The 26165-nt window shown below is 49.2% G+C and overlaps 1 protein-coding gene across 10 annotated transcripts in view; it reads left to right on the top strand.

Moving 5' to 3' along the window:
• AGAP1 (ArfGAP with GTPase domain, ankyrin repeat and PH domain 1) overlaps positions 1–26165 on the top strand; it is a 520170-nt gene that overhangs the window by 368163 nt on the left and 125842 nt on the right. For all 10 annotated transcript variants that reach the window (XM_032394158.1, XM_032394087.1, XM_032393993.1 and 7 more), the window contains one exon: positions 22809–22970. In XM_032394158.1, coding sequence (XP_032250049.1) covers positions 22809–22970 — 162 coding nt within the window. The remainder of the gene's footprint in view (positions 1–22808; positions 22971–26165) is intronic.

Here is a 26165-nt window from a genome sequence, read left to right as displayed (position 1 = left end):
AGTAGCATAACATGACACAGCGTAATACTTCAAAATGATTGTTTCCAACTTTTTCTTCTCGCCTCTTTTACTTGCTTACTCACCTGATGACCCTGTTTTCCCTTTACCAGGGAAATAGGGGAAGGCGCTCGGTCACTGCCCATGCCCAGACCCACCCCAGCTGCACCTGCGGCTGCCGAGACTGCTCTGCTTCCTGCTTGCACGAGGGACGAGGTGCCCCTGCCCTTGGCCGGTGTCCTCCCTTCCACCTCTGGACCCATCAGTTCTCCACGTCCAGAGGACTCTGCTCCTGTGTTCCTCCTGTCTCCTTCCTATGCCCCTAGGGCGTCCCCAGTTGTCAGATCCTGCCTGGGAGCATGCACACCTGCCCTGACATCTCTCCTCCTGGCCCCAGCCACGGCCCTCAGCAGCTCCCGCCTTGGTCCGCTCTCCTTCTGAGCGCACCTGCCCAGGACAGCTGTCTATACTCCCCATGCCCAGTTACTCCCAGCCACGTTCTCTCTGACCCGTCCCAGTCGTCCTCCATCCCAGCCCTTCTGGAACACTGCTCTCATCCGTGGCCAGACCCTTCCCCTGCCAACCCCGGGGCACTCCTTGGTCCCCTTCATAATCTCCTTGCTGGAAACTCTTCTCTTGGCTTCTCCCATGACACGGTCTCTGCGTTTTCCTGCTGTTTTCTTGGCTATGTCTCAGAATCATCGTCTTCTACTTCAGACCTCAGATCCTTGATGTTGCTCTGGACACAGTCTTCTCTCCTCACTGCATGCCCCCGTCCCCCCAAGTGGGCCTAGCCATCTATCTAGACACGGAGGACGCCCAAGTTCATATGCCCCGCTGGACCACTCTCTCCTCCATTGAACACGTGTAACCAGCCACCTGCTCGAAGGGCTGGTGACCAGCTCACCCTTAGCAATTCCAAAGGGGACTCCAGATTTCAGTCTGCCACCCACCATCTCATCCTCCCCGGGGGCTCAGGCTACACACACAGTTTCTCGTACCCTCACTTTGCTGAATCCGCTCATACGGCTAGTTCTCTGCGCCCTCTTCCTGAGTGCACACCAGGCTGCCCACTGACCTGCCCCTCCTCTGCCCACAGCTCCCACTGGGGCTCGGCCTTGTCCGCCCTGTTTCGTCTCCCGCCGTCTCCCGCCGTGTGTCTTTGCTTCCCTGAGGTTGGCCAGACTCATCTTCTAAAGAAAACAAACATGAATCAGATTGCCACGCCCCCCACATGACACTGCCGTGGCCTCCTCCCTGCACACGGGCTGTGTTCCTGATGTTTTATTTCTGGCTGACAAGGCCCCAGCTGGTCTGGCCCCTGATGTGTCTTTATCCCCTGTCCCCCCTGCCCCTCCCGTCTCCCTGTCCTTGGCTCCAGCCCGCGGCTCTGCTCAGAGCTGGGTGAGCCCTGCATGTCCACATCCCCCCAACGGCTCCTGTTTCCCTTTCAAGCCCCTGCCCAGACTTCCTTCTCCTCTTGGCTTTCTTGGGACCTAGCTCACAGCGTGCACTTGCTTGTTTGTCTCCCTGCCCCTGCCACTTTCTAGCCAGTCACCATGTGGGATTGTGTGAAGTCATCCTGTCTTGTTTTCTTGTTTGACTTCTCTTGCAAGAAAGTTAACTCCACAAGGAGAGAGTCTTCAGAGTCTTACTGTCTCCATCCTCGGGTGCCAGGGGCCACGCCCTGCACGCTGTCCCAGTGTTTGCTCCCCAAACTGCTGGTCTTGCTCATGATCCTTGAATGAGCACACATGGACGGGCACCAGAACACCCCAGAGTAGAACGGGCCCCACGTGACGGGGCAGCATGGTGGGCTTGCAGGAGCTCCAAGGCCTCTGCCCATCCCCTGTGATAAGATTAGTTGAGTTTTTAAGATTTCTCTTCTTAAAAAAATGCTTGGCATGGTGCTCCAGAAACTGTTGGCTAACAGAGCTGATGCCCCTCACCTAGGACAGGGTATGTTGCCAAGATGTATCCAGGCGCTAGCAGGGAACATTCACGGTGGACCATCAGAAGCATGTGCATGTTTGTACAGTGATCAGTTAGAGTTTACAACTGAGTTTCCTGCCTTCAGTTATCTCAACCCATTTGGGAATCACAAGCAAAGTCAGTGCTGAATTGAGGGATAATCTAGATTAGGTATACTTCACAGCAATTATTTCATTTTCTATTTAACCTCATATATTTCACAAATATTTATTGACCACTTACTTTGTACCAGCCCTGGTGGGAGAGCAGGGATCCACACACAATTCCTGGTCTGTGGAGGGGAAGGGAAAAGAGGCAGGTAATCATTGAGTGAACACATTGAAATATGCTTCATCAAGTGGTGAGAAGTAGATTGAGGGTAAGGGGCGGCTAAGACATGCATGTTTGGGTTCTGAAATCAGGTCTGGCGTTAAATGTGTAAATTACTAAGTATTTTTCCAACGGAAACTATGAAAGCAGATTATGCATTCGTTCATTCACTCATTTAGCAAATACACAATAAGCACTTTACCATGTGGGGGGTCAGTGCCCCCACATGTATTTGGAAGTGACCCCAAGGAAGACAGATTCATTCATTAGACCTTAAATGCTAATGAGAACCAGGAGGCTAGAGGGTGTGTGTGCATTGGTGCGGAAGCAAGAGTGTGTGCAAAGTCCGAGGAGGTACAAGGCATCAGGGAGCGCTGTGGGATGACAAAGAGGAAGAGCAGGGGGTGAGGCATCGAGGTTGGAAGGAGAGTTCAAGTTCAGTCATGAAGGATAAGAGCAAGGATCCTACAAGGCTTGGGACTGACCCTGGGCCGTTGGGCGCCCCTGTGGTTTTCAGGAGGAGAGGGACGTGATTTTACGAGCTGCCTCTCAGGCCAGCAGGGGTCCTCACCTCACTCGTGGGGAAGTAGGGCAGAGCTGTGCTAGGAGAGGGACACCCAAGTCCAGGCAGGTCACGATTCTCCAGGAAGTCTAGAAGTCTTCTCTGGAAGTGACACTGAGACGTGCGTTTCTCATCCCCTGGGTATTTTTAGTAACATCATTTCACATTGGCCTCAACACAACAAACTGTTGTTAAAATTTTAAAGCTTCCTAAAATATAGAAGTCTAAAATTTTGTGAAATTATTTAGTGTTTTATTATTTTTGTTTATTAGTCCCTGTAGTTTTATTTGTGAACTCTTAATTCTAGGGTATTCTTTAAAAAAAAAAAAGCAGCATTTACTACCCCAGCATCCAATCATATATAAAAATAGAGCAGTATAAAAAGATTTGTCAAAAAGATATGCTGTTACTCCAACTAGAAAGATAACTTTCAGTGATTTTTTTTTTTTTTTGCCACATTAAAACATCTGATTTTCTAACATTGTATATTTTTAAGCAGTCTAGGGCTATTTCTCATGGTTTTATATCACCCTTGAGCCAGGAAAATATTCATTTTGTATTTCTGTGTTTTGCTCAGGTTCTCAGCCCATGAATCAAGTAGCTTAAAAAACTTCAGTGATACTGTCTTCTTGGTGACTTTGTTCATTATCAGAATAAAACTTGGTCAAATCTGTTTCAGTGTCTTCCATGCTCCCTACTATAGGATTTATAAGTACATGCAAAAACAGAAAGTCCTAAAAGGCTTAAAACATTTTAGGTGCCAAGAAGAAAGAAAGGAGTGGAAGTAAGAGTGGGGAAGGAGTGGTTATAAAATATAAGTAATTGTGAGTTGGTTAGAAGGAGATGGATCAGGTAGATAGAGTGGATGGATGGATGGATGGACGGACGGACGGACAGACAGACGGGCTGGTGGGCAGATGGGTGGGTGGATGGATGAGATAGGTAGGTAGGTAGATTGATAGATGATAGATAGATAGATAGATAGATAGATAGATAGATAGATAGATAAAGATAAATAGAGTGGTTGGGTGGAAGGATGAGTGAGTAGGGTGATAGATGGTAGGTAGATAGGTAGACAGATGATAGATCCAGTTGACAGCTGTGTAGGGGTTGATCAGTGCCATCCTCAAACCCTCTGTATTTCCTCCTTTAGCTTTTGTATATTGCTTTGGTTTTGCATTCTTAAACTTCTTTCAATGAATATATCTTTTGTTATATCTTTGCTTTATTATCTGACAAAAGATTATTAACAGAAAGTGATATTAATTATACAATGATACTAAAAATTTTATATCATGAGGAAACAGATGGTTATTTTAAATGACTTAAAATTTTATTCTTTTATACGAAGAAACATTTTAAACAAATGTAGTTATAAATGCTATTTTAATTGCTACATTATTTCTGCAGTGGGGTTTTTAAAATCTTACTATAGTTGCGGGGGGGAAAGTTTCTATGTATATTGCAGTTTCTTAAAATGTATACTTATTTACAGGAAAATCATTGTAATTGCATTTGAGATCCAGTGTGGGGGCAGGCATTGTCGATGAACGTGGTATGCGGTTCCCCCGCCCCGGCTTGCCATCTGGTGAGGTTCGGGAGTTCTGCTCTCGCCGACTAGCTGGTCTGCAGCCTGTGGTTGAGCTCACAGCCTTGCCAGTTTTCAGATGGGCACTGTCTTCCTCACAGTGTTTGTAAATAAGTAGGCCCCAGCTGGACTCGAATCATAACTGAGATAAGCATTACTACTTTAGAAATGTTTTCTGTCTGTAGTGTAATGAGAATCAGAACTACCTAATGTATTTCAAAACATCGAGCTCATTTTTCCAAGATCAGAAACTCAGTTTTCAACCAGCTGTTGACTCTCATTTCATATCCAGCTTTTCATTAGTGCGAAAAGTCAAATAAACATCTCTGCTCCCCAAAACACAGGACCTCAGAAATCTTGTGACTGCTTTCCTTTGACATCAAAATGTCTGGGAAAGCCTGTGTCCAGAAACACTACTGCAGCATCCACACGAGGTGCCTTTATGGTGGGGATACAGAGGAGATTGGAGTCTGGGGGCACGTCAGCCCCTATCGATCAAAGGCGGTGGCAGCGCCCGCCAGACATGCGGGTCAGGCCCCCAGATGAGATTTGTACTTCAGCGGCATCCATCCAGAGCACGCATTCTAGAAAGATTATCATCACATGATATCATCTAAAGCAGTCAAGGTGTGGGTTATTACCTGAGCCAGCACCTGGTTTTTATACACGACTTTCTGGGGCCACCGGCAAACTGTAAACCACAGTGTTAGCAACCAGGTCACATTAATACCAGTTCCTGGACAAGTCATTGTTTCAAAAAAGAAATTATTTCATACAATATTCCTTTTTTTCCTTAAAATTGTGTTACCGATAGTCTGTTTCTCATTTAAAAGATTCTTTGATTTCTAGACATGTGGATAATAGATGCCCTAGTATAAAAGTGCTACCAGTAAGTGGATGTGCTGTCTGTCCTGCGGCTAGAACGCGGTATCACAGTGGTGTTGGTCATGCGCCTGTCACCCCATTCTGGCAAGCCTGTGGCCTTCCCTCTGGCACGTGGCTAACTACCATGTCCCTTCATTCTGGCAAGTGGCTAACTACCATTTCCATGTGTTAATTTTTGCAATAATAACTTTGCATTTTTCCCTAATTATAAAACATCGTAGTTTAGAAAAATTGAAAATGCAGAGAAGCTTTTTGCTTTAAAAACAAACTCCCTACTCTAAGTTTTCAGTTTGGGGGGTATACACCCTTCCAGTTGTATCTGTATTCTTATTTATTTCCAAAGTTGGATTATATCGTAACTGACTTTAACTATAAATATGTTAACTCTCCACTCTATCTAAAAAGAGTTCGGAAATTGGAAACAGCCTCTATGACCAGCAGTAGGGGACTAGTTAAATAAATCATGGTAAACCCCTGCAAGGAGATACTATGCAGCCATGAAAATGTCTCTCTCTCTGGACAGACGTTCCTAGGTGTCCTTGTCCTGTGGAGGGGCTTGAGCCTTGCTCTCCTGTAGCCCGCCCCAGCCATGCCCCTACCACTCCAGCGCCTTTTCACCTGCTGGGCTGAGAGACCTCCCCCCTTGTGCATGTGGCCTCCCCACCCTTGTGTCCCAGCAGAGACCGCCTTACCCATGAGGCCCTGGTGACCCCCACCTAAAAGTGCCCCCACCCCTCTTCCCTGACTTACTTCCTCTGTACCCCTAATCACCTTTGTGATTTCCTCCTTCACTGTTTAATTTGTCATCTTCCACCACCAGAATGTGAGGGGCAAGACTCCGCCAAGTTTCCCAGGCCTAGAGCAGGGTCTGCTGCCTCGGTCAGTATCCGCCCAGTTCAGTCAGGTTCTGTGTAATGGGATGAACAGCTGAAGGTTGTTACCTGCCACGTCGTCGCCCTGGATTGGGTGCTTTCTTTATATTGCTTATTAAATTTACTGTACAGCTCTGTGAAGTGGTACTGTTATCCTCATTTTTAAATGAGAAAACGGAGTCTTAGAGAGTTTGAATACTTTGCCCAGGGTCACATAGCTGGCAAGGGTCATGTGTGAGGCAGGTGTGACCTGGGGGTGGAAACCTGGGGCTGTGGGCGGGGCCGGGGCTGTGGGCGGGGCCACCTTGTGCCTGTGTGTAAAAACCGCCTGAATGGAAAGAGTACAGACTTCTCCAAGATCGGAAGTGTTTTTCCCTGTTCTCTTTTCATCTTTCAGCAATAAATACTTACTATTTATGGGAAAATGTGTTAAAGTTAGTTCAAATAGGAATTCTGTAGTTAGAAAACACAAAGTAAGAGGTAAACATTTGCGGATTTCCACTGGTCAGTAGATATATTCAATTCGAAACCTTAATTTATCCCAAAACCAAGAGCAGTGAGTCTTTCTTTGTGGTAATAGAAAGTGGTCCTTGCCTGGCTATGGAAGGGAGAAGAGCCGGGGGTGGGCGTTTGGGGCCCTGGGGGGCAGCCGTGGGAGAGCCGGGACACCTGCGTCCTCGCCCCCATTCTGCCGCTTGCCACACAGTGAGGAAAATTAGAGATACGGAAAGACCTAACCGAAGACAGAGCAACTGGGTCAAATCGTGGGGACGCTGTGCAGAGCCTGCCCCATCTCCTAGCGGGCAGACATCATTCCAGCAGTAAGCAGAATTGTTTGCAAACATCAAGTGGCTATAGTAGGGTGCGTCTCAGCTTAGAGTTTAATTATACTGAGCAAATTACAGGGTTTCATAGTCCGTGAATATCGTCTGCCCGGACAGGGAGCAAGGCTCTGAATCCTGCTCTTGCCGGCCCCATCCTCTCTCGGCCACGAAGCACACGTTGAACCAAGTAGGCCTTTTTCTGAGAAGTACCAGACATGAAGTCAGATATAAACAGACCCCTACTTCCGTGTGTGATCTCGTTTTTAATTTCTTCCTGCAAATGTGTATTGAGGTTGGATTCGTAAGAATCGTGACTGTAACACTTGACAAGAGGGCGGTGCTTTCCCAGAGGAACTAGAAAATACTGTGAAAGTCCTAATTACGCCTCATCTCAGCCTGTTCTGTGCGCTGTCTCCATGTCATCATTTTGTTCTCTTTCTTCACAATTGAGCAGATCCACTTAAATCCCCCACGTAGCCAAGGCTATCTAGATCTGTTACTTTGAGCATGCCTAGTGAATTCCATTTTTGTGCCCATTTTGCATGATGCTTGTACGTGCACGCTCTCTTCACTAATACCAGCATCTCCTTTTCTCTTTTTCCCACTCAGCCTCATAAAATAAGAGCAAAATCTCTGTAGTCACCCTAGCTGCACACACAGCACGCGTGCAGAGCCGAGCTGCCCCGGCCAGGCTGCCCCTCCCGGCCCTTGGGGTGTCCTCGTCCCTCCGACAGCCGCACCTCCGAAGGTCAGGGTCTCAGGTTGAGCCGAATGAAAAGGTGTGCTCAAAAGAGGGAGACAGCTTCCCCTGTGAAGAAGTGCCCCTGGGCCTAGAATGAGAAAACGAACTTGAATTTCACAGAAGAAAATACATAGATCCATTTCTTCCTTTTCTGTGGCCAGAGCCAGGGAGTCCGAGAGGACACCGGAAGTAGCAGTGGGGGCCGCTCCTGAGAGCCCTGGGCCGCCGGGAGTGGAGAGGGAGGTGTTTACTGGTGAAAGCCAGTTGGGGCCGGAGTTTGAGACCGTGGAAGTGGGGTTAATGCCGGGGTCTGCATACAAGTGGAGTAAGAGACCCTTTCCGTCTCACACCCAGATGACCTGGAAGGCCTCACTTCCTGGGGTCCGCTCAGAGTTACCTGTAGCCTGTGAGCCATAGAATCCCAAGGACCGGAGACAGCCGCTCCCGGCCACTAGCTGGACGGTGGGCCATCCCAGGGTGTGTGGGCAGGGATGACTGGCAAGAGTGTATTCAGGAGAAAACTGTGGATTCGTCAGGAACCTTCTGCCGAAGTGGGGGGAGAAGAGGAAAAGAAATCTATTTCTGAGGAAAGGGGCGGGCAGAGGCACGGAGGAGGCCCACATCCTGGTTGGGGAGGCTGGTGGGCAGTTGCTTCTTTTAACCTCACCCCAGGGGATAAAAGACAGCAGTAGGGAAGAATGGGAATGAGCGATTCTTTGATGAATAGCAAGCGGCAGATTCCACTTCTCGCGCTGGGCTGCTGCACCCTCCACTGACCCTGCCGTCAGCCACAGGGGGCTGGGCTTCTGCTTAAGGAAAAAGAGAAAAATGTCAGTTATTATGTTTGGGAACACAATCTTATCTTTCATTTTATTTTACAGCAATTTCCCCAAAGATCAACCGTAGTGTCTGATTGAACCATATTGACAAAATTTTTTAGCCATGTTAAAGAAAATGCTTTAAACTCAAAGCAGATCCCACTCAGACTCTCCAAACACTTTATTTTATCGTGTTGCATTTTATTTTATTTTTGCCAGGACAAAGCCCAAGTTCTAAGACAGTGCTGGAAGTGATAGGATAAAACTGTTGTAGTAGCAGTGAAGTCTGTTCTTCTCTTTAAAAGAATGTTCTAGAATTAATGCTGAATTATTAACTGCTTTTTGTCAGAAGCAAGTTGAATCTGAGTTTTTACACACCATCATTAATTTTAGAGATGACAGCGATTTGTCATTTTTGTGGCGAAGACAAACTAAGAACCACTCACTTGACCAATTCTGTTGAAAAAGTCTGTACTTTCAACTGCGTTTCAGAAATGAAATGATTTCTGGGCCGCAGTTCTGAACAAAGATATTACTCGTATCTTTATCCATGGGGTTATTGGTGAAGACAGTTATCCCGAGTATAAAATTTGACAGATTTTCAGTCAGGTTAAAATTATCTGTCATGCTACAAACTTTTCCTGCACTTAGCAGTCCGGGCGGGATTCTTGATTTGAGATTGACACAAGGTTGTCATGAGACCCAGCTGCACAGAACACAGAAATCGAGGGCAGGGTTTCAGAGGGGCTCTCCCATTTTCACTAAACCTCTTACATGCCCAAATCTTAATAGTCGTAATCATTAGATTTCCTTTGAGCTTTGTTCTTTGGAAAGAATCGCAGAGTGGGATTAAGATGGGGGTGCCCATGGGCGGCTCAGGTCACGATCTCAGGGTCATAGGATTGAGCCCCACATTGGGCTCCAGACTAAGCACAGAGTCTGCTTGACGCTCTTTCCCCTCCTTCCCCCTCTGCTCCTCCCCCTGCTCGTGTGTGCTCGAGCTCTCTCTCTCTCCCTCTCAAATAAATAAAATCTTAAAAGGAAAAAAAAAAGATTGAGGTGCCCATGTGTTAATACTTACGGAGGGAAACAGGCATAAACTGGGATTGTCCCAGGCAAAGCAGGATGAACGTCACCCTGGTTAAGCGTGGGGGCAGCCTTAGTTTCTCACGGAGAGTACCCATGGGAATCACTCATTTTATGCTAGCACAAAATCCACAGTGTCCTCTTATGTCACACGATCAGAATCTTGGCCTTGAGATGCATCACACCACGCCAGCCCACCAGCCCCTTCGTGGACTGGGCTGTGTTTGCACCCCTAGAACTTAGAGCTTGCCAAATGTAGGAAATCGTTAGGCTTCCTTCGCAACAAGGAGGAATCTTCACTACAGATCTCGGAGGGGAACCAAACAGCCCACCCTGAGCTACTCATTTGCCATGTAGACCTGCTACCTATTTGTGACCTGGTAAATATTTTAAATACAGTGTTTTAATAGTGTGTCAAAAGTAAGAAGTCATTAACCTCATCTTCTTATTAATGTCACACCAGATTGATTCCAGTGCTCACTGAACAGATGACCTTACTGTCTCAACTTCCTTATTCAAATGAGGGTGCTGCCGCCGCTCACCTGCCACTAGTTAGAGACATGAGTGGGTTGATAATATCTAGTTTGCAGGCAGAAGAGTTAGAGGTCAACCCCAGCCTTGGAATCTACATAAAATATGTAGCACAGTCATTAGTCATTAGCAGCAGATTAGCAAAATTCTGAAACAGCAGGAAAGAGAAATACTGTCTTTTCAGTTGCCGTTAAAGGAGTCATTTCACGCTTTTCAAAAAAAAAAAATTCATTGGACAAATCTTAAAATGGGGGGGGCGTGTTTCTATATTTTTCCCAAAGATGTTTATTTTGTTAAAAGGTTATTCAGATACAGAACAGGTACCCAAGGCAGCTCGTGATGCAGATTTAGGCTCACGTATTTTGGTAACTTCAGCATCTGCACAAATCAGTCTATAGCCATGTGGATTTACAGTTGGATTAGTCTGTTCGGGTGTTGCACTATTAGCCGTTTCTATGTCTTAAACCCATCATATCTTTCTGTTTTCTTCACTGCTCTTTCCCCAGGGCCTAGAACAGTACACCCCGCGAAGCGGGCACTGGGTAGTTATTTGTTGAAGCAGTAAATATCTGGTGTCTGCACACACACATGCACATATAGTCAAGGTCATGCTCCTCTGAGTGCTGAGTTTCATCACCTGTGGTCCTGAGTGGTTGCAGGTTGCCCTCCATCAGCTCCAGGCTTCCTGTGGATGGATTACCCATGGAACCCAACTGTTCAGAGTTCCCTCACGGGCCGAGTGGCTCAGGGAGCAGGGGAGTCCCACTTAGTAACCTCAAGCCCACTGACTGGGGCTATTGTTAGGGCCCAGGTGTGGCGGAAGGGAATGGAGTTTCAGAGGCCAGTGGGGCCTCTCTTTGAAGTGGCCGGGCCTTCCGTTTGAAGCACCTGACGCCACGGTGCTCTCGCTCCCCTGACGGGGGCATACCACCCACCAGCAGTAAGGGCTTGGGAAACTCAAAGGTCCCTTTTCATAATCAAGCTGAGTGTCCCACGGCTTGGGAGAGAGTCGTGAAATCATATGGAACAAGTTTTTCAAGTATTATTTTTAAGGACAAGACATTATTTCTCTGACTTTTCAAATTAGCATTTGATTTCATTCAAAACGAAAATAACCACCATTGACTTGAAACATAACAAAATGTTACATGGGATGCCTGGGGGAAATTGAGATCTTTTTAAAAAGATATAATTTATCATCTTCATGTGGTAATAATTTATTCTACAAAGTGCTCAAAACTGTGAGGAAATTTAATACAGATTTTCAGCTGGCGTTTAAATAATATTTAAACTCTCCGGGTCTTAAATGTACAATTCTAGATACACTGGATTTTGTTTCCTCTGGCGTTCAAAAAAAAATCTTAGTTTATGTTCTTTGTGCTGCCAGTTAAGTCTTGGGAGAAAGACCTTTTTACTGAGCACCTATTTTTGCTGGTGGGTGCCTACTGGAGGGACACTGCCACGTAAGAGAAACACCCCAGAAGAAATCACAGCACTGGGAAGGAAGATGGTGATAGGAGCCCTGTGTTGAGAGGGAGCGTGAAGAGGGGCCCAGATGTCACGGTGAAGTCGTGTGGTGCTCGCGCTCCCACCGCTGAGGATCCCTCGAGCAGCCTGTCAGCAGCACTGTGGTTTGTCTAGCCGTAGTCGTGGCTTATCTCAAAGTAAATCTCCCAGCACCCTTTCCAATAGTTACCAGACTCCCCCGATGTTTCTAATGTTTTGGTATCAGTCGTGTGGTTTTCTGTGTTGAGAGTCCTCAGTTTCGACTTACTGGATGATTATTGTTTTAGAAAACCTGACTACCTTTTGTGGCCGTGTGTGCATGGTGTTCAGGATCCACACTCCGCCCTATGTGCTTCATGTCTGTCCACAGCACGCACCATCCTTCCTCGGATGCTGCGAATGTTCTGTGTGTGTCTGTTGTTAATATTTTTGCACTAGAATGGAAGCCAGTTAGGACAGGAGCCGTGTTTTGTGTACTTGCATTGTCCCAACTCTGGAAGAGAGCTGGATGCTGGTGAGCCATTCTGCCTCTCTGTCCGTTTGTCTGGCATCTCTGTGTCCTCGCAGATGGGGGTAGCATGTGAGAGGAAGGGGGGAGTCAGGATGGCCCAGGGCCTCTGGCCTGAGCAGCAGGAGGGCTCAGTTGCTATTGACCGAGATGGAGAAGGAGCATGTTGGGGTATGGCGGGCCAAGGGCAGATGTTCAGGATGGCTGTTTTGCCCAGTTTAGCTGTGAAGAAATTGAGGCTGACAGACATGAATTCCCCCAAGTCATACAGCCAATTGGCCAGGCTAGGATTTTGAACTGCCTTTCTGATTCTACAGCTGTGCTGGTTCCTCTTCATGGCACACATCATGGTTCTCTCCCTGCCCTCGATACACTTCCATCTTATGCTACGTGCCGAAGGCCATTCCGAGGACAACGGGCTGCTTCATGGAGGTGGGCAGGGGAGGAGCTGAAGTGCAAATTGGCCAGTGGCCAGCATGCAGGCTTCAGGGACTTGGTGGCTTGGATGGCCTCACACCCTGCTGGTGAGACAGGCACAGAGTTTCCAGAAGCAGCTGAGCAGCATGGATCCAGAACCCCACAAATACTTATTTTCTTGTACCCACACCTCAAAAACTGCCTTAATGCCATAATTCCAGGTATTAAAAATATATGCAGAAGTGTTGGTTTTGGTCAAAATTTTGAAATCCATCCTAAGCAGGAGAGAAATAATTAAGCAAAGTGAGAGACATATTCTGTTTTTTTCTGAGGTTGGTTGGTTTGTTTGTTTGAAACCTGTAATTGACCCTGGAGCGGTGGGATGTGTCACAACCAAATTACCTCTTTTTTCAGTGCGGGTGTCTGTGTATCAGGTTTTCTTAAAGCTGAGGACACCAGCACTCTACTTCTTCAAACCACATGATGTCAGCAGGTTAAGAACAGGGATGTGTCATGAAGAAGCAGCCTTATTTTGGTGTGTTTCCGTGCCTTGAACAGAATGCCCTGAGTGACTGTGTTCAGGACCCTGGACAGAGCCCTCCGTGGCCCCGCCTGCCTAACAAGCCAGATTGTCCTGCCTCAGACCTGACGCTTTCTTGTGCAGCAGATGGTAATTTGACTCCATGTGACTTTTGATAGAAACAGCTAAATTCCTAAAGATGGGAAGTTTACATTATCAAAGAGGGAGCGTACATTTAATTAACTTCTGTAATTGAGTTTTTTTCTAGACATGCTCAGTCCTTCCCCAGCCTGCTCCGCCGTGGAGCCTCCCACATGAACCAGGATCTCTTTGTCAGCTGCTAGTCATAAGCACCAAACTTGAGAAACGGTTGTGGCTGCTTATGTAAAAAGAGAGAAGGCTGGAAAGAAACAGACATCTCTTGAAGTGATTTCATTTCTACCTAACGGCCCTGCTCTGAGCGCCTTTGCATTTTTCGGAGTATGCTGGACTAATTCAGCTAAAAATCAACTAGAGAACAATTTGATTTTTGACCCTCAGGTGTAAAATCCTGACGTGCATTCCCTAATATGTACCTTCCCAGCATGTTCCCACATTGCCTTCCTCAGGCTCTCGGCCTCACTCAACCACAACACGTTCTACCTTTCATCCCCTGAGATCAGATCATGGTCGTCAATGCAAGCTGGCCATCCGGCCTGAAAGAAAACTAGAGAGACTTGAGAAGAACAAGGCCATTCTGGCTGCAGCCATATGCTGTGCTCTGCAGGAGGAGGGGAGACTGGGACGGCTCCCTCAGAGGAGGGTGGAACATTCCGGGGTCTGCCATTCACCCAAAGCATAGAGCCAGGTCCTAGCAGGTGGCTGGAGGCCCAGACCGTCAGTGCCATGGATCCCCCACCCTGCGCTCAGCAGCTTCAGCTGAACTTTGTGACTGTACCCAGGCCCCTTTCTGACCCTCACTCTGATACCATCCCTGCATCTTGTTAGACTGTGACGTTGACTTGGTCTTCCTTATTTGATTGCTTCGTAGCATTTAACACAATGACCATCCCCCCTTTTTTCTTTCTTTTTTTTTTTTTTAACAGCTTCATTGAGATAAAATTCACATAGCAGTATGTCTCACTCACTCAAAGTATACAATTCAGGAGTTTTAGCGGATTCACAGAGATGTGCAGCCATCACCACAGTCCTTTTTAGAACGTTTCCATCACCTCAAAAAAAAAATCCTGCACCCTGATTCGTGATCAGCATTTGTGCCTCTATTTTTAAGGCTATCACAGACACGTTTCAGTAAGTAAGGGCTTCACGTAAATGAAGATCAATCCCAATACTTGAGTTTTATTTACAGAGACATCTTGGTGCGACTAAACGCGGCCCAGGTAGGAGATGGTTCTCCCCCACATTTTCTCTCCATTCTGGCCCCTCCTATTGTCTTCCTTTCCTCCCCACTTTGTAACTCAGTCTAACACTGTGGTGTCTCTTCCTTCCCCCAACACCTGTCATCTTCCTCGAACCCCCATCGTGCCCCTGCTGCCCCTTCTTCTGACACCGTGTACCTCTGTGTGAGCACCGCGAGCGGCAAAGGGAACCGGACAATGTACCAGGCTCTGAAACATCTTCAGAGATTGGGATTTAAGTAAACCTCCTCCTGTTGAAAGCTCCCGTCAAAAGGACTGTGAGAAGGGGCGAGGTTTTGAACTTCACTTCACACTCACCTTTTAACAGAGGCCGGGATGTTGTGATTTCCTTGGATGGCAGAGGTGGCCTGTTCTTTATTTACCAGCCCGCACATCTCTCTGAGCTTCAGAAAGAACAGAGCCCTTCTTAAAGATCCAAATGAGCTTTATATGGTTGGCCTTGTCTCGAAGGAAATGTGTTTTAATTCACTGGCTCCTACGTGACCTCATCTTGGGTTTTTAGAAGGTCTTAGCCCTCGACTGATGCCCCCTGCCCCCAACCCAGCAACGACAAATAGCCCTGTCTTTGATCATTTTGTATTTTTTTAATACCCCCCCCCCAAAAAAAAGGATTTTTAGGAATATATGCTACCTTATACTGCCAAATGAGTAAGTTAGGGAGTATGTGAAAGCAGGAGAAGGGGAGGGCTGGTATGCACACACCTGTCCTCCTTTTTCCTGCTTCCTTTGTTTTTATATAGATGTGTGCTTCCTATGAACATACATTTGAAGGTTTTCATATTGGTCTTCGACACATCGGACATTAACAGCCAGCCAGCCCTGGGGACCATTAGCAGCTCCTCGGGTCATGTGGGTGGCTCCCCACAGCAACTTCTTGATGTCCCCTCTCTCAAACCCAGCCCATGAGCAAGACTGGTGGGAGGTGCTCCCTCCAGAGTCTGGGCCGGGGGCCGGGGATGTGCGCTGGGACAGCCAGCCCGGCCGCTGCAGGAAGAACAGTAGCTGTTGTTGGCATACGGTGGGGAGTGGGGGTGCACCACCCCTTCCCAGCGCGGGGCCGAAGGACGCCTTCCCCGGCAGATGCATTTCCAGACCTTTGGGAGCAGCAGGGCCTTGAGAGTCACATGCATAGAGCCCTGCGGATTTGAATATCAGCCGGGATATCAAAAACCTATCTACACACCTGGCAGTGACAGCGCTCACCGAGGCAAGCTCCCTGCAACAGTTCATCAGAAATGGGCCAGCTAATGATCGGCTGGGCAGATAATCGGAGGAGAGTTAATTGTAAGGTTCGATATGGCATCTTGTCAGCAGAGATAAGTTGTCACGTTTTCCACTTGAGCTGAAACTAAATGATTGTAAAATAAGTTATGAGTGTCCTTGGGCCTGTCTGCCGGAATGATAGCTAAGAATACATTCCTGGCCATCCGTCTCAAGCAGGCTGCTTGATATTTATGCGAACGGAATGTTATTTTATTCCCCTCTGGTCATGCTTGTCAGCTCTCCGAGTGAAAAGTGAGGCGCGTCTTTGACTCATACTTCACGTACCGGAGCCTGGAGAGACTGCAGATTGTTATCATTATTGCTCATATTATATATTTTTTGGGGTGTGCGTTGAACATTGATGCCCGATTGGGAAGAACTAATGGCTGACATTGAGCGCACGGGATGGCAGCAGACCGGCCCATCCCGGCTCGGCGCCACGCGTCCGGGGGCCTCCGAGTCCCTCCATCAAAGCCGGTTTCGATGTGGAGTAATGAGGCGCTTGCTTTTTTAATTTGGCATGCCTCTCTTCTCTTCGCGTCCACCCTCCTGTACTTAGCCCTGTCGACGGTCGTCGGCTGTCCCGGCTCCCCGTAATTGATACAAAATAAAATGCATTATTTGTATTCAGCCAGGAGGAGCGGATTGCGTTCCGTGGGCTGTGGCTGGAGCTCATTTACAGCGTCTGAGGCCGGGCTTTCCGGGCCTCTTCACTTTGAGGGATACCTTGTCAGGCAAGAGGAGTCGTCGGAAATGGAAAAGCACAGCATGGAAGCCTAGTACATTTTGATTGCTCATATTTTAAACCAGAGGAATTTAAACAACTCCTCTTAAAAGGGAGCTCTCAAGATCTGGAAGCCAGGGGCGTTCATACGGCAGCTCAGGACCCAGCTAACTCGAAACGTAGCTTTCTCCGCATGACCCACCCCTGGCGTCCGGAGCAGTCCAGCCTGCCGGAGTCCTGTCTCCTGCCAGGGCCCCCCTGACCCACCACCCACCCCCCAACCAAAGGTCCTGCCCTTCCTTGCCCTCTGTCCCCATCGCCTTCTCTGTGCCGAGCAGTGGGGGCCCCTCTGCTGCAGCAGGCCCTTCCCACAGCCAGGCCGCCTGGTCCCCGCACCCACAGCCTCCTCGCCCGGCCATGCACTCCGGAGCTCTCCCTGCTCCCACTGACCCCAGCCCGGGGCATCTGGTTTTTCTAGATACTTGTGTCACCGTCCTGGGGCCCCCACCCCCGACAATCCCCCCACCCTAGACACCCAGCCTCTAGGTGGCCGCAGTGCTGCTACCTGGGGAAGTAAATTCCTAGGGCTGGGGCCAGGGGGTGTGGGGACATGGGTGCGAGCGGGGAGAAGACACGAGAGATGGGGCTCCACCTTCACCTGCAGGCGACCTGGAGAGTCACTGCCCCAGCTCGTCACCTCTAAACTCCAGCAAGGATGGTTCTGTCGGTGGGACCTGGGCCCTACGCGCAGCGCGTCGGGCAGTGGGTGGGAAGTGACTCGTGGATTCCAAAGTGCTTTGTGCCCATCGGTTACTAATTCATCTTCCTCCATATCTGAAATAGAATTTACGGGGCTTACAAATGCTGATCCTGCTTTTCTGTTTTCATTATGACAACCCTGTGTCATCTTAAAAGCTCGTCTCCATCCCTCCCTCCAGTGGCCGGTTAGGGCTCGTGTGTTCTGTTTCTCCCCCCCCACCCCCACCCCAGGGCCTTCTCCTGACTCAGTGGTACTTTGTCTCCCTGTCACTCTCACACTCGCATTCTGAGTCCTTATGGCCCAACCAGTGGTCCCAAGTCACATTTCTGTTTCTCAGGGGGCCATGGGCTGGCCGGCCGGCCTGCTCGACGCAGGAAGGTGGCATACGGACGGCGCCTTGCCTTAGTTCCTTCTGTGTGCGGGGGCGCTTGCCCTGACCATTGAGTCACATGCGTGCAGCTGATGTGCTCACTGTACACATGACGCCCCCTTCCTTCTCTGTTCAGGTAACATGGCTCCAGAAAAACAGTCTTTCCTGAAGGCATCGAGCAAGAAAGTAGATAGGCGTTCCTTCACTCCTAGAAAGTGGCTCCATGGGGCGGGGGTTTTGCCCTTCTCTCTGTGATGAAGCCCCGGTGCCTAGGAGAGCTGGCTCGTGGAGGACTCCGCGCTCACGCACTGTGTGTGGCGTACTTAAGGCTTCTTTAAGGGGAAGACTCTCAGCATAAACAGACTCATTCACGGAGTTAGATGTTCACCTTAAAGCAGGTTCTGGACAGCTGGAAACTCACGTGCTCGTGGTTTTACGATGAGCTCACCAAGTGCTTCTCTGTTAGGCAGCAGAAAGCTGCGCCATCCACCTGTGGGAGCACCTCTCGACGGGAGCTCAGCTCTTCATAAAACTTAATGCCACAAATATGCGCGCAACTCCCATTTTCATTCCAGCTGTGTTCCAGGCTGTGTCCTGGTGAAGAGGCTGAAGCAAGTCCCTGCCTCCGTAAGGATCACATCTCGCCAGGAGGGCGTTCGTCGTCAGCAGGGACACAAACACACGGGGGGCGGGGCGTCACATGTGGGGAGCGCTGCCTGCCCCGCGAGGCAGTGGGACTGGATGCCAGGCAGCCATGGGCAGCGGCCAGAGTGGGGAAAGCCTCTCTGGGGGCCTCTCCTTTGGCTTCTTAGACCCACACCCTCCTAGTTTCCCTGTGATCTGACGAGCGTCGAGCTCACTCTGGCTTCCCCACAAAGGAGGAGGCTGTGAGCTGTGTGGGGTGCTGCGCAGTCCCGCCGGGGCTTGTCCACTGATGGGGCTGGTGGCAGTGCTGGCGGCCACCGCGAGGGCATGGCAGTGGCTGGTGGGGCGGCCTTGACTGGAGCAGGGTCAGCTGTGACCAGACACAAGCAGCAAAGGGGGGAGAGGCTCAGGGGGCTCTGCTTTAAAGAGGATCAGAAATCAGGTGGTGGCTGGGCAAGGGCATGGGGTCACGGAGGGTTTTGTTAGAAACGGGAGACCGTATAATAACAGCACGTTTGATGCGCGCTGGAGAGGGTATGAAAGGCGGGGGGCAAAGTCGCTCTGGGGGCAAAAGGGGGCAGGATCCAGCTCCCAGGACGAGGAGGCCCCGGGTCCATGGGAACCAGGGACAGGAAGGAGGATGCTGTCTTCTAATTGCTGCTTTTGGGGTTTTTTTTATCTTCAGCAAAATGAAAAATGATGTCTTTGTGGGGGAGGGAGTGAGGTGTGGGGCATTTGAGGAGAACGGAGGAGGTGTGATACAGCCTGTTGGAGAGCGGGGAGCAGCTTTACTCTGGGAACGTAGTGCATGGAAGGGCAGGCCAGAGGTCCAGCCCCGGTGGGCATGAGGCTCTGTTCCTCCAGCAGGACCTGAGTACAGGTGGAAGTCAAGTTGGACGAATGATCAGGAAAGGTAGAGGGAGAAGAGCGCCACTAGATTAACCCTCAGAGTGTGGGTCCTGGTGTAAGTGAGCCGAGAGACAAAAATAAGACTCAGAGGAGCTGGTTCCCCGCAGCGGGCCTGGGTCAGGACCATGAAGGCTAGAGAGAAGGAAGGAGCTTAGCGAGGCGGAGGCATGAGAGGCCAGGAGGCTGAAGTGAGCACGTAGGAGGAACCGGACGTCATCACTCCTGAGTGGGGACGGGGTGAGCTGCTGCTGAAACAGTCAGTGAGCGAAGAAGGGGCAGACGCCAGGGGTCTGTGGTGTGAGTGGGCTTACGGGGGGCATCACTTCAAGGGGATAGGGCTGGAGGGCAGGAGGAGTGGTCTGCAAGCAGCAGAGAGGGCAGGAAGGACACCTGCCCCCACCTGTGTGCTCCCTGGGGGTGGGACCCCAGTGCCGTCACCTGGGAGGTATGTGTCCCCCCCCCCCCGGGGAGAGCCAGGTCATAGCAGGTGAAGGGAATATTCTGAGAGGTTTGCTCTCGTGAGGGCGTTTGCACAGATGGACCAGGAGGAGACTGAGCAGGTGACAAGGAGTGGAGCAATTCAGATCCTGCAGGTCTCCCTGTTGCCATTTTAGACCCGTTGGTTTTCTGTGGTGGGAGCTGTCCTGTGTGTTGTGGGATATTTCTCAGCATCTCTGGCTTCTGCCTACTTGACGCCAGTACACCTCCACCTGTCTCAGTCTGATAACCAGAAGTATCTGTGGACGTTATCAGGTGTCCCTGGGCAGGGGTTTCCAGCTGAGAGCCAGTGGCTTAGTGGGACTCGGGAGCCACAGGTGGATGGGTGCCCTGGTGTGGAAGGGTGCCCACGGAAAGGAAGGCTGGAGAGGCTGCTGATGGGCCGTTGGGGGAAGGCAGGTGTCACTGCTACCTCAAGGCTGCTGCTCAGCCATTTGCTTCAAGTGAATCAGAGATTTCTCCCTGAATTACAAATATTCCAAGGGATCCAGAAAACTTGGGAATGAAATCGCCCGAGTCCCTGTTAATGACTTTAGGAACAGTTTTCTGCATCTGGAATGGAGGGAGATCCCTGGACACAGACACATGTCGTTTTGTTCCCCAGGAAGGTGAATTATGACTAGTATTCCAGGGAGTGTAAGGTCATTCCCAAGTCAGATCCTAAATCAGGATGTTGGAGAAGTGCTTTGGGTGAATACAGAAAAGGAAACAGTGAACTGACTAAACAGGATAGCTCATTAAGGAGAGAAAACATGAAGTGGGTTTCCCTTTATTGTTTAAAAATCCAAAAATGTGTGTCAGTGGGGCGGCCGTGTCGCCCTTCAGCAAAGCATTTGACGAGAGTGTGCGGCAGTTTCTCTGTAGGCGAGGCCGCGGATCTGGAGTGGGACGCGCGGACGATGTCTTGTTGCGGGGTCGCTCACCGGCGCTTTCAGCTGCGCACCGCTGCGTCTGCAGGTTGGAGGCTGTTTTGACTCCTCCGGTTTAATGTCTTTTCTGGTGTCTTGGGTGGATATACCAAGTTGTGTGCTCAGAATGAATAGCCAAGGCAATGGGGAAGGATCTACAACGTCGGGGGAGTCCCAGAAGGGAATAGAGAGCACAGACATAGAGCCACCCCACATGGATGGCAGCTGTGACATGACCATCCGTAACTCAAGGGTATATTCTTAACATCTTGCAAAGGACGTTGGTGTGTGCCTTCAAAAGGAAGTACTGGATGATGGGAGGGACCTGGGGTGCTTATGTGGTAACGGTGCCGCCACTCTGTGCTCAGCTTCGTACGGGGGAAGTGGGCATCTGCAGCTGCCCTGGGGAGCAGGCATGCCGGTTAGATCCAGATGACTGACAGACAGCCCAGTGCGGAGAGGAGAAATGTTCTTTCGGGAGAGAGCATTACAGCAGTGGAGTGGCCTAAGGATTAGGACACACAGTTGGGAATGAAAATGGTGCGTTGAATTGAGTGGATGCCCACGGGACAGACTGAAAGAGCAAAAGGCCAGCCTGCTGTCTCAGAGGCCGGTCGTCCTTGCCCGTTCTCCTCACCCTCCTCCATGGTGAGGCTTCAGCTCCTCGGGGTGGGGACGGGGGGCGGTCATTGTGACATTGTGATGGTCCCGTCGTCTGTCAACCGTGCCTGACACAGGGTAGGTCCCGAATAGTCAGAGAAGATGGGTCAGAGAGTGAATGAAGGCTTACAACCTGGGCAGAAAATATCTGAAACGAACAAAAAATAATCCCTTCTGAAGTGTGAGCGTTGAGTAATGCTATAAAAGGGTTGCTTCGGGACCAGCTAACGCTCTCGGATCCCAAGGTCCCTTAGCAACACCAGGCGGCCTCTGAGCCCTCAGAAATGATGTGCACCTGTTCATTAGATTAGCCTTTTTTTTTCTGGGACATTTACAGTTTTCATCTGCTATCCAGTGGGATCTAGTATTTTTAAAATATGTATGAGAATTGCTACTTTTAGAAGAAGATTAGACCCCGCTGAGCAGTCTCCAGGGTCTGGTGCCGTCCAGTGCCGCTGGGTTATCCTGCAGGCACTTTGGGGTGGTCGGGCCCCCACGCCGTCCTACTCGTTTTCCTGACACTTTACCACCTTCTACTGCATCTGGGCTGTGGCCGCTCGGAGGGAATCTTTAACTGCTTTTCTCAGGGATGGAGCCCAAGCACCTAGAAAAGTGGCCCACAGTAGGCGCTCAAAAAATACTCGTTGAACGAATGGAGTGCATCGCAAAGCACTTGGTGTCGTCTGAGTTTACAGAGAGGCCGACTCGTGAAATAAAGAATTCTTCAGGCCCTGCAGGCAGTCGGATGGTGCCTCTCCTTCTCATTTTGGGAAGACTCTCTCTGGTTGAAGTCCATGTTTGTTCCCTGCTCTTTTAAGCACGACTCTCGTGTTCTCTTGGATAAAGAGAAAGATGGACGTACTAAATTGAGTTTCACTTACAGTGAATTCACACATGTGTGTGCAATGGTCTTAAAATTTTATAAATAGCTTCAGTGAATCAGTAATTGGCAGGTCTGCTATGGACAGAGACACGGCGGGCCATGTTTCACTAGTAATAAACCGGTGCCGCGGTCGTATGTGACGCTGAGGGTGGAAGTAAGCGAACCAGGACGCCCTCTTTCCTGTGCACACGCACAGAAGCAGAGCTGCCGCCAGACGCCTTCATATGCGTTCTCAGCCTCTGATTTCGCTCCTAATGTATCAGGGTAACTATGGGAAGAGAAAAATAAACTAGTAAAAAGCATGGACTCCTCACTTTGCTTTTCTAGAACACTGATCATGCGAAGTAGAGAATTTTAAATGCTCCACAGCCTACAGATGATCCAAAAACAAAGTCTTTTTTTTTTTTTTAATGGCAGGTGGTACATTAGAGGAAACGGCCCCATGAACTTTTAATACTGGATGCTCTGGGGCCTCCAATCCAGGGATCTCATCTTAATATAGCCCTTGTGGGGCCTGGTAGGGTATTGGAGGAGCATTGCTTTCGTATTTCTGCAAAGTCGACTTTGTAAGTGTTAACTTTTGCATTCTTTTGCCTTTTCCGGTCCATGGCAGACACGGGGCTGGGCGACTCCGTGTGCTCCAGCCCAAGTATCTCCAGCACCACGAGCCCCAAGCTCGACCCGCCCCCCTCCCCTCACGCCAACAGAAAGAAGCACCGAAGGAAGAAGAGTACCAGCAACTTCAAAGCCGACGGGCTCTCCGGCACCGCTGAAGGTAAGGTTTCCCTGGGGAGTTCAGGGTGAGAGTCTGAGTCCTGCGTTTCAAGCTGGGGAAGTCCCATACCCTTAGGACCACACATGCACCACAGTGCAGGTCACCGCAGGTGCTTTCTGTGTACAGGGCGACACTAGAGAGGCCTTGGAGCTGCCTCATCACTGACTGATTCTCAGGATCATTCCACCAGATCAGCTCTCGTCCCTTCTGGCAGTCGTCGTCTGGTAGAAGGTGAATCCGGTTTCCCTGTCACCTGCCTGGGCAGGTTCTGGGTCTTGCCCTCCCTCCACACCCTGGGTCAACAGTGTCCACTCCAGCTGGGGGGCGCCATAGTATTTTATTCTAATAAAGACGGTTGCCTCTCCTCCTCGAGGAATCTTTTCTGGTATCGGCTGGTCTTAATTCTTACAAGACAGCTACCCCAATCCTGGCTTTCAGCAACACATTATGATAAATGCTCCTTCTGTGAGTGTCATTCCGCTCTTTTTGTTTTGTGGGCTCTATTAATATTCCAGTTGTCACAGTTTGTCACAGTTTGTCTTGGTTCTCCTTTGACTTGTTGAGCCCTTAGTTTTTATTCTCAGTGATGGCCAGATGTGATCTTTCTGAAGTCGCTCCTTCAGATGGATTTACATTTTTTTATTTCACAGATGCAAAGTGGAGATTGCGCGCGCACATACACACACACACGCACACATTATGAGAGGCAAAATTAATGCAGTTGTAATAAACAAGCTGAAGAAAATATGTCAAAGGAAAATAAAAATTTTGCAGCATCGTTGTTTAACATTAATTGTTATTTGTGACACCATCAATAGTAAAAGAGTCTGTTTTCAACACGCGTTCCACACACGCGCCAGAAATACTTTTATAACTTATACCCTTTCTCTTTCTCTGTTTCTGCCATGCTTTTCCTGAATCCTCTACTTGGTTGTTCAGAACTACAATTTGCAGTGTTGGAGAGTGGCTTCTTCCCTCCTAGTATCCAGCCATGAGCCTGTAAGCCCACAGTGCATGCATTAGCAAGGAAGGAACGGAGCTGATGGTGTGCTGTGCACCGGCAGCCACGCCCCACCTGAACGGGAGGTTGGGGAAGAAACCAGGAAGAAGCCTGGCGCCTCACCAGGGTGGGTGACATGCGCCACACGTACCCCAGGGGAGGGGAAGATTTGCTGTAGGGAAAGGCCTCCTGTCCGTGTCACAGATAAACATCTTACTGGGTATGTCGTGTTTCTGACAACTTTTTTCAGAAGCACCACTTGGTAGAAACTGATTATCGAGTCCACCTGTAAGTACATTACACATATTTTACACTTTCTAATTATATCCTACCCACCTCCTGACAGAGTGAAAACTGTGTGAGTAAGATACAGCCTTCAGGTAAATCAGTGGTTGCATATTTAATTGAACCGCGGCTTCAGACCAGCATCCCGGTGAGCCAGTGGGGACTTGAACGAGGTTTGAGAGGTGTCCGTGAGCTTGTTGGACACCCGAGAAGCTCCCAGCCCGTGTCCTGAGTTCCTGGGACCGTATCCTGTGCTCTGAGCAGTAGCGTATAATAAGGCCGAGACAGATCCTCCAGGCAAAAACAACCTTGGACCCTTTCATTAAAAGGCCTTAGTGCACGGTGGTGACACAGACAGACAGACAGACTCCCAGGCACCATAGAAACACCCAAATTAGGAATCGCCACAGTATCTCAAGCATGGATGATGAGTAATGGTTGACGTGTGTTCAGAAATTCAACACCAGTGATCAGAAGGGAAGCTGCCCCTCACTTCCTGGTTAACGGGTTATTGTGTCTGTAATACCGGCCATGACATCCTTCCAGTTTGAAATAAGGGAACAGATTCTCTATAAAAAGAAAATGATTCATTTTTCCCTAGGAAAGGTTACATACAAAACAGTAAATGAGTCATTTTTGTGAAGCGCACTATAGTTCATTATTTCTAAGGCACTCATTTTTTTTTTCATATTTTAACATCTCTGAAGCCATAAGGCAACCTACAATTGAGGTCATTTTAGATTTAGTGATACACAGTATTTTGTAAAGTCTTAACGGCTGTTCGCTTCTTTACATAAATGGCGTAAACCATCTAAATTTAAACATCTGTTCTTGAAATTAAAGCTAGTTGTATATGTTTTATTTTTAGAGGATATTGTTTAGTTTTAATTATAAGAAAATATTTCTGTTTCACTTTCCTGCAAGGCACTATGACTGGTTGCTTCCACTATATTCTGTGTTAGACTGACCTCATTGTGAAAAATTGGAATTGTAGATATAAAAAGTTCTCTAGAAGATGTTTGAAAAGTAGTTGAGTTATATGGTTTTTTACATAACCCATTGGAACAAATGACAAATTCAGACTTCTTCAGAGTATAAGAAAGATAAAGTATCACTGAAAGTTAGCTACTTCAGTCAGGGTCCTGGGGGAAAACATGGCACCCTCAAGCTGGGTCATTGAGGGAAGTTTACCATGGGACTGTCTACAGAGGTGTGGGAAGAGCTATGGGGTGGTGCAGAATCCCAGGAGTGTAATGGGCAGCAGAGGGGCCAGTTATCAGGACCCAGAGAGAGAGCTGTTTGGGCAAGGCCTCCAGTCAGGAGCTATGGCCTTCAGCAGAGGGACCTATCTAGCCTATGGTAACCCAGAGGGTGAGGGACCCGGGGGACCGCCCGAACTTCATTGCCCTCCCCTCCTCTGATCTCCTGCCTGCCCCCCTCTTTGACTAAACCCAAGCAGAAGCCAAAGGGCACCAGCCACACGGGTCTGCCTCTAAGGCAGAGACAGAGAGAAGGTAGAGATGAAGCAACAGAAGCAAGGTGGTGCTCATGCCTTTGGCAGTTCCTCTGAGAAATCCCTGGGGAAGTCTGTGCCCTGACCTCGGTAAGTGCGGTAGACCAGAAGCCTCTCGAGAGGGCGGGGCTGTGTGCTACCCACCGTTGTCTCCTGGGGGCCTGGCCTGAGCCCAGCTGCGGGGTGGTCAGAGCTTCCTGAATGCCCCTCTGTACCATTCCCCAGCCGAGCCCACCACACAGGAGCCCTAGACGCTCAGCCAAGTGCAAAGATTCTCTTGCCAGCTATTTCTTACCTTGGCAGCGTGCTTGTCCAGGAAGGACGAGCCAACAGGATAACATCCTCAGTGTCTGTGCTGCCTCAGAAGCCAGAAACGCTCTGTCCACATGGGGGCTCT

This window comes from Phoca vitulina, unplaced genomic scaffold (assembly GCF_004348235.1).
Source record: "Phoca vitulina isolate PV1807 unplaced genomic scaffold, GSC_HSeal_1.0 scaffold1, whole genome shotgun sequence".
In the NCBI taxonomy this organism is placed as follows: domain Eukaryota; kingdom Metazoa; phylum Chordata; class Mammalia; order Carnivora; family Phocidae; genus Phoca; species Phoca vitulina.
The sequence above is the reverse complement of the archived record's forward strand: the minus strand, read 5'-3'. Positions and strand labels throughout refer to the sequence as shown.